At 40.5% G+C, this 8,593-nt stretch overlaps 1 protein-coding gene across 2 annotated transcripts; it reads left to right on the top strand.

Annotated features, from left to right (window-relative positions):
• Positions 1-1,277: 1,277 nt before the first annotated feature.
• Positions 1,278-5,372, top strand: LOC147620676 (E3 ubiquitin-protein ligase At3g02290-like). 2 transcript variants are annotated; one of them, XM_086824946.1, is made up of 5 exons: positions 1,278-1,398; positions 1,488-1,737; positions 2,451-2,667; positions 3,198-3,307; positions 3,399-5,372. In XM_086824946.1, exons 2-5 carry the CDS (start codon positions 1,603-1,605, stop codon positions 3,423-3,425), a joined length of 489 nt encoding a protein of 162 aa, XP_086681072.1. In that variant the 5' UTR covers positions 1,278-1,398; positions 1,488-1,602; the 3' UTR covers positions 3,426-5,372. The 2 variants fall into 2 exon arrangements, with proteins under 2 accessions (XP_086681072.1, XP_086681071.1); XM_086824945.1 differs by having other exon boundaries at positions 2,244-2,667.
• Positions 5,373-8,593: the final 3,221 nt, after the last annotated feature.

Genomic DNA, 8,593 nt, shown 5'->3' with positions numbered 1-8,593 from the left:
CTTGATAAAACTTTTAGTATAGTGACCCAATATATATCTTTTAACATCTTCACCTTAAATCTAGCAACAATAATAAACATGCATTTGAAGCGGCAACCTTTTAACCTTGTACATTGATGTTTTTAAGAAAATGTGATGTATGCAAACTTGGTAAATATTTTTAGAAAATGCGATGTTTGCAAGCCTCGTCTTTGGATCTATGTTGATTCGGCTTTAAAAAAATTATAATTTTTTTTGAAAAGTATAAAAATTGCTTTAAAAAAGTTCCATGACACAATTGATAGTGCTAAACAACACATGGTTTCTCAAACCCCCCTTGTCACACCCCTCCTTCCCCCTTCTCAAATCCCTCTTTTTACATCCCCCATTCCCGCAAAATAAATATAAAGAAACAAAGAGAGGAGAGAATGGTCACAAGATTTTATCTTTGCATTGGTACAAAATTTGTCTTCACACTAATACACACTTTGCTATTCTTCATGAGTTCTTCATACTATCGGTTTATGTTAAAGCTTAATAATACTTTAATACAAATCACCTCACTACCAGTTTATGTTACATCTCCTTCCCAGATCCTTGTTTTTGCATCCCCCATTCCCCTGAAATAAATATAAAGAAACAAAGGGAGGAGAGAATGGTCACAAGATGTTATCTTTACACTAGTATAAACTTTGTCTTCACACTAGTACAAAATTTGTCTTCACTCTAGTACAAACTTTGTCTTCACACTAATACACACTTTGCTATTCTTCATACTATCGATTTATGTCAAAGCTTAATAATACTTTAATACAAATCACCTTACTACTAGTTTATGTTAAATCTTAAAAGGTAAAAGTTAAAACTCAACTTACTTTATCGCCTTAGGGTTAAAACTGAGCGGTAGTGCTTGCACCTTCCAAAGAGGAGGTGTTGGTTCACATTAAGACTTCGAAAAGCTAAAACCTAAAGCTGTTGTAACCCAATTTCAGGTCTTCGAGAACGAGGAAATGTAGTAACCCAGGAGTGGCACCTGCACCTCTTCCAATGAGGAGGTGTTGGGTTCAAATCTACTCACTTCCACCTTCCAACTTCCAAGTTGTGAGAGGGAGCAAATACCAATCCTCTCAATTCAAAAAGCAGCAGCAGCTTAAATTGTGAGAGGGAGGATCTTGTGGATTATATTGTAGATCTCCTCTTGGGGGTCAATTATTATTATTGGTTTTGTTTTTTCTTTGGTGGGCCATGGGCAGTCTAAAGATTTCGAGTTCTTTACCAGAATTGGGGATTGCTTTCCGCTTTTCCTTGCCAAGACCGCGTGCCCCTTTCCCCGTCTTCCTCTTTTGTTTGCTTCTGCAGTGATGGCTTTCTGAAGCAAGCTAGCAGAAAGAACAGTGAGATATTGAGCAACCTGAGCAGGTTCTCTTTTCTTCTGGCATGCAAAAATTCTTTTGGTTTTCAGCATAGCGCTTAGCTCGTATTGATTTTTTGATTGATAATTGCCCCAGATCATATACACAGGATGGCTTTGCATGAATCTGTCTCTTCTGACGATGATCGCTCTTTGAGTTTAGAGCTAGATGATCGTTGATACTTTCTTTAAGCTCAAGGCTAAGGAGATAAATGGGCGCTTGCTTGTGCTGTCTACCCCGGCGGCCCGAGGATTTCGATTACGAGCAGGGTTCCAACGACGGCGGGGGCTCAGGATGTTGCCGTTGCTGCCGGCATTTCTGCTGCTTCCGATCCTGCTGTGGCATGGTATGGCACTGATCAATTCATCGATTTTCTATATTTGGCAGGATCACTCTTTGGCCGTTTATGTATCCATACATTTCCATGTGGGCCGTACATTTCCATGTGGGTACAAGGGCCTTACTTACATGTCCTTGCAGGCCATACTGCACAAGGTCCATTAAGCTAGAAAGCCACCAAGGAACCTCCTGACAAGATGACCACCGATGCCCACTTTGTCACACAGAGGCTTACATTGACTTTAGACTGATCCGCATATCTGGACTCTGCTCTTACATGCCTTGCATTGTGCAGAGTTCTTTTAGTGAATCATGACGAGAGGAAACTTAACCTTGGCCGATATTAATTCCACAGCCATAGGAAGCAGGAAAACATTCATGCCTTACGAGGATGCTCAATTTATTTTGTATTAGGAAAACTAAAATTGTTTTTGATTCTAAAAGGTAAATACATGTTTTGAATGCAAAGTCCTGTCATACCATGCCGATGCATATCTTTCTCTTTTTTGGCAGTATGATACTCTATTTCAGACATCAGAAGAGCAAGATATAGCCGCATCTGTGCACAATGCATCAATTTCCCAATCTACAGGGCTTTTAGACGGGACCTCCTCGGGAAGCTCTATTCCGATTGCTTACAGCGTATCTGCTGAAAGGAGGCACGCCCGCCAATTTGGTGATTTGTTGAGGCCTGAGAAAGTTGCTGCCAATCTTTTGCAGACTCGAAGTGACGAGACTCATCAAAGAAGAAGTGGTGGGAGTTGTCGAGAACGTGAAGGAGCTCTCGTAATTGAGCGGGCAAAGGGTACCGAATATAGTGGTGATGAAAAGCCTACAGATGATTTGAGCAAGTTCCAACCATCAAACAAGAACGGGAAAGTTGATTCTCTTACCTCATTAATAGATGATGAGGACATATGCCCGACTTGCCTTGAAGGTAATATTGTCCTGAAGATGTATAAATGGCAGGCCTCGGAAATACATAAGTTTTTTCTTCTCTCTTTCTATGAGCATTTCAATATGATTTACATTGTATTTGTTACATGCCCTGTATTTACGGGATTCCCCAAGGGGGGGGATGTGTAATTAGGGACTCTACAGGGCTAGGCTAGTGCTTGAGGTGGCCAGTGAGGAGTGTTAAGGTGAAAGGCGCACCGACCAAGTCAAAACAGAAGTATCCGACTCTTTTCATCTTAGAACTCTGATTGATGTCTTGCGTGTCCCTTAGGCCTAGCCCTCTAGACTCCGTAATTACTGTAATTATGCCACCTCAAGCACTGCCCTAGCCTTCTAGGCCCCTAGTTACACACCTGGCTCTTTCACTTCAGCTCTCTTCGCTGGCCTAACCCTCTAGACTCCCGTAAATACAGGACATGTAACCGGCTCTGTGCTATTGATAGCCAGCTCTGCGGCTCAACCTTCTAGCTTGTATATGATGATCTTCACTTCCTATGTGGGTTTTTGCAGGTTATGACCATGAAAATCCAAAGATCAATACTAAGTGTGGCCATCATTTCCATCTTGCATGTATTCTTGAATGGATGGAAAGAAGCAGCCATTGCCCTGTCTGTGACCAGGTATGCTGAATTCTTGTTGTTCGCTGCTCAGATCAAGAATTAAGGGCTTGTTTCACCAACACTAACAGCCCCATCTGGTTGTTTGCCACAGGAGATGGTATTTAACGAGAGTCCTTAGAAGCAGAAGCGAGCAGGATGACCCTGATTCTTCACATGTCTAACGTAAAAGTTGTACCTTGTCTGCAAACCATAGAAGATTGTTTTGCACCAGGGTTTGTCCTTGTGGATAAATAGAGGAAAGATCCCTATCCTTGATCGTGTATAGCTTACACAAAGAGTAGTAGAAACTGTTAATATCAGTGTTATACATTTAGTAAGCTGTGTAGACAGCAAATAGAACTTTCATTTGAGCCTTGTAGTCCGTTTGTAAACTGGCAGCAACATGTGAAGCTGTGACTTTGCAGCAATTCAATAAAAGTCAACATAAAACGAGTTAAGATGTGAAGCTAATCTTCAACACAGTGCAATAGTGAATGAATACCCTCTTACTATGATGCAACAAGATCATTGTTATTTTGAATAATGTCATCCTTTATTAAAGCCCTCCCAAATCTCGACTGTATGCAAAAGGAACCATGTTAGCTGTTGGAAGGAATTCCCCAACCTTTACATGCCTTTCCCCAAGTCTCTTAAAGCTGTAGGTGGGGTACCTCGTTATACTTTCACTCTCAATGATCCTCCGCAGAAGCAGCAAAAAATGTGAGTCATATTCAAGGACATAATAGGAAGGTATGAGGGGATGATAGTGTTGATGATGATTTCTTGGCAGGAGACAACTTACAAGTAGTTTATAATGTTATTATGAGTAACCTCCTTTGCACTCTTACAAAGGCAAATACAGAAGGTGCCACGAGCCGTCAGGCACCACCCCCTCCTGAGGCTCTTGTTCTACCACCCTTGCAGAAGCTCCTCTTGCTCTAGATGGACCACATGTTCACCCCATAGTGCCCATAGTTACATAACAAGACTGGCAATTATGGAAGATGATGTGGAAGCTAGGGCCATTCCTCATAATGCCTGGAACTATTTTGATACCGTGCCCTGGTTGAAAGAGTAGTGCTGGAAGCACATGGAAGGATTCTCAATCTAAATACAAGGATCATCAATTTGCTAGAGAGCAGTGCGCAATGTCTGTGATGTCATGTAGCTGATGAACACCCAACGGGCACTCTGCCACCCAGAGGTGCCTAAGAGTACTGCAAGGAGTGTCACAAAGCTACACTTTGCCAATACAGCAGCATGGAGGCAATCTAAGGACATCAAAATTGACTCGTACAAAGTTGAGATAGAGTAGCACAGGGAAACGGCATGGTGCCTGAAGAGATCTGGATGCCTCTTAGGTACTTAAAACACTTAAGTCGAAGTGTCGCAGATGCGAGAAGAGGAGTGTAGCACGGTCAAGGAGGACTTAGCTAAAGTCACTAAGGAGAAAGAGTAGGCTGTCTAGGACAGGCTGCTCCAATCCTTTGGTTACAAGAGTGGTTATTATAGCCCTAGCAATTCAAAGCTGCCTCGAGAGCTATGAATGTGTTGATGTGCGTGGCAGCAATACTCTCCATCCTCATCCACCCTCCCTTCAGATCTACCCCTTACAGACTTATTAACCTTCTCTCCCTTCAGATCTACCCCAATTGCAAACTTCCAGATCCACACACTCATAGATGCCACCCTCCTAGCCTTCACCATGCTTTATGTCCAAGCAAACCTCATTGTTCGAACCCCCATTGGCATTTTACACCTTTCTCCCACCCCCTCATTCAAAACCTTCTGCTGCCTCATGTATGCAGCAGGTTTTAATGATGACAACTTCTTGGTCATAAAAAAGCTAGTAAATCTTCAAGACTACTTGACCAATGAAGTTCTTTGTGCAAGAAAGGAATCTAGGCAAAGCACTGATACTACTGCAAGAGAAAATTGAAGAGAAGAGAAATCTGCACTCATTAACATGGAGTACACACGTGCAATCCCATATGGGAGAAGGACACCATGGAAGCTTGCAAGAAGCAAGATGTGTAATCATGATTAGTAAAATGATTAATATCTCATTAGGTTCATAGTTCCCTTTTATACTTGAGCCCTCATTACACACTACATTATTATTGTCCACCCTTGTAGCCTTGGCCCTTAGCTCTATGTCCACATCCATTATTAATGTCCAATGTCTTTGGCCCATATACGTATATACAAATCAAGAGTAACCACGCTACAAACTATCCCCTTCCATTGGATTCGTCCTCGAAACCATGAATATTCAACCCATGAGATGGAATGCAACTCCCATGACCATGTAAGCCCTATATAACATGTAGTGGCACATGGCTCCAAATCTGTCCATGAGAGCATAATGTCTTCCATACATCCAAAAACTGCGATATATGCTCTCAAATCAACTCTCAAATGGCTCCCCATATCCATATGTAAGTTTCATGAAAGATTTATTGCATGAGAATTGAAGTCTTTCACTTATGGGGCCTCCAAAACTATCAAAACAACAATAATTTCCAAAAACTGCGATATATGCTCTCAAATCAACTCTCAAATGGCTCCCCATATCCATATGTAAGTTTCATGAAAGATTTATTGCATGAGAATTGAAGTCTTCCACTTATGGGGCCTCTAAAACTATCAAAACAACAATAATTTCCAACAAGCAAATAGCTTCCATTTGGCATCAAGATCACTTGTGATATTAACTCAAAAGCTCTTTAGATCCTTCCAATATAGGATTGGGCTTCAAGACACCATTCAATCAATTACTCAGCCATAGAACTGTTGCGAAGCACTCTCCCACTATTCTCTCCGGCACATATTCAACCCTTTCTTCTTCATCCATTGGTAGTAACTCATTAAAAATTTGCACCTTTGGTCCAACATAAGTCTCAAATGTGACACATGGAATACATCATGTATCTTGGTAGTCAATAGTTGATATACAACCTTTTCAACTCGTATCAAAATTTTACATGGACCATAATAGTGATGAGCAAACTTGGTATCAGTGTTGCCCTTGAGAGAACTATATCTTGATTTAGAAACTCTCAAGAATGCCTTCTTGGAACTCCAATGGCCTTCTATGTTTATCTGCATAGTGCGTCATCCTTTCTTGTGACCTCTTGATATTACTTGTGACCTCTTGATATTACTCTTGCATTGTAGAAGCAATGCTTGCATCCTTTTCACTTCTTTTTTTGCATTTGGGTTAACACCCTTTTGGTTGATGATCATTATTGGTACATTAATCTTGTACCCATATAATGCTTCAAATATTGATCACGTGATGAGTACTATTATAAATAGATTCGACAAGAGCCAACCAATCATCCCATGCATGTTGAGTCTCATGGCAATAGTTTGTCAAATAAGTCTCCACCCACTTATTCGCTCTCGTCGATTGGCCATCGGTCTTGAGGTGATAAGCAGTACTAGGAGTCAACTTGGTTCCTATGGTCTCAAATAGAGTTTTTCAAAATGAACTCATGAATTTGATATCTTGATCATTGACAATCTGTTGCTGCAGCAGCAGCATACCATGCAATTTGAACACACTCCAATAAATTTCTTTGCAACCATAGATGCCATATACTTGACCTTTGTAGGGATGAAATGTGCTACCTTTATCAATCTATCCACAAATACATACAAGCTGTCCCATCCCTTCTTTATATGAGGAAGTTTTGTGATGAAATCCATAGCAATGTGAGTTCACTTCCCTTTGGGAATAGGCAAGAGATGAAGTAAAATCCCAAGCTTATGTGTTGGATCCTTGTTGAGTTGACAAAGCACTTTGACACATGCATGTATGTCCTCTTATCTTGTCATAGGTCTTAAAAATACCTAAATGCTTCGAAATAGGAGATGAATACATTTCCTCCATCACTTTTTACTTGTATTCCTACATGGGTGCAAGATAGACTCTTTCCTTGTAGTACAAGAGACCATTGTGAAGCTTAAAATGGAAAAATTCTTCATGAGAACCATGTTATAATTTTTGCACCATCATTTGTGACATTTTCTCATCCAAGAGATACTCCTCTTAAATATCTATAACCCAATCCTTACGCACTTCGCAGATGGTTGATAAAGAACATGTCCATATTTTAGATAGAGCATCAGCAACCACATTGTCTTTGCCCGTTGCGTATGTGATCTCAAAATCATAATTTTGTGGTGTGGCCAAGTAGCGCCTTTGCTTAGGAGATAAATTTGGTTGAGAAAGGAAATACCGCAACACCCTATGATCACTTCTCACATAAAAGCGACTTTCATAAAGGTAATGATGTCACTTCTTGATGGCATGTAAGATAGCAACCATCTCTTGATCATATACATGCATTTGCATTTCCTTCCCATTTATTAACTTACGGGTCTCATAAGCAATCACACCATGATCTTGGTATAAAAATGTCCCAATTCCTTTTCCATATGCATTGGCCCTCATAGTAAATGGTTTAGAGAAGTCCAAGTAAACCAAAATAGGGGTTGAAGTGAGCATCCTTTTGAGTTCCTCAAAGCTCTTGTTGGCTATTGCAACCCTAAAGATGGCTTTCTTTTTAAGCTTGTTGATAAGAGGGGCTACAATTTTTGCATAACTCTCAATGAACCTTCTATATAAAGAAGATAAGCCCAAAAATCTTCTTAATTGAGTCACATTAGTGGATGTAAGCCACTTCTTCACACATTCAACCTTCTTGGGATCCACCTTGATGGCCTCTTTGCTCACAATATGATGGAAGTGGGGGCAGAGTTGGCTGATGGGGGATGTGATAGAGGGAGGGTACATAGGAGTCCCATGCATTTGGACATGTGATAGGTTTGGGGGGGTGATGTTCTCAAAGTTTCCTCCAAGCCTCTTTGCAGTTCGTCGTCCTTAAGAAGAGTACATTTACTCTTCTTTGCATATAAATGGTTGCTTCTCAACACCTTAAGCACTTCTCTCACATGCATCAAATGCTCATCCTCATTCTTTCTACAGATGAGTATAGTATCAAAGAAAACCAATACAAATATGAAGAGAAAGGTTGTACTACTTTGTTCATCAATAATTGGAAAGTCATGGGCACATTGCACAACCCAAATGACATCACCATGAAATGAAATAGCCGTACCGGCATCCTTAAGTTCATCAAGAAGAACATCCACAGGACGTATTAGAAACCTATTCTTTGATAGTAATCTTGTTGTAGTGATCTTGTTGAGATCATGACAGTCAATACACATATGAAATGTTCCATCTTTCTTCTTCACCAAAAGATCTTTCTTAGAGAAGTACTGGAATCCTTAAGTTCA

This window comes from Cibotium barometz, chromosome 31, assembly GCF_041138505.1.
Source record: "Cibotium barometz isolate CiBa-2024 chromosome 31, ASM4113850v1, whole genome shotgun sequence".
Classification (NCBI taxonomy): Eukaryota; Viridiplantae; Streptophyta; class Polypodiopsida; order Cyatheales; family Cibotiaceae; genus Cibotium; species Cibotium barometz.
The sequence above is the reverse complement of the archived record's forward strand: the minus strand, read 5'-3'. Positions and strand labels throughout refer to the sequence as shown.

Bases quoted from the DNA above. Each gene is read 5' to 3' on its own strand.
- LOC147620676 (XM_086824945.1), top strand. From the start codon at position 1,603: ATGGGCGCTTGCTTGTGCTGTCTACCCCGGCGGCCCGAGGATTTCGAT. The intron at 2,668-3,197 runs GTAATATTGTCC...GGGTTTTTGCAG, and splicing joins ATGCCCGACTTGCCTTGAAG to GTTATGACCATGAAAATCCA. The intron at 3,308-3,398 runs GTATGCTGAATT...TGTTTGCCACAG, and splicing joins ATTGCCCTGTCTGTGACCAG to GAGATGGTATTTAACGAGAG.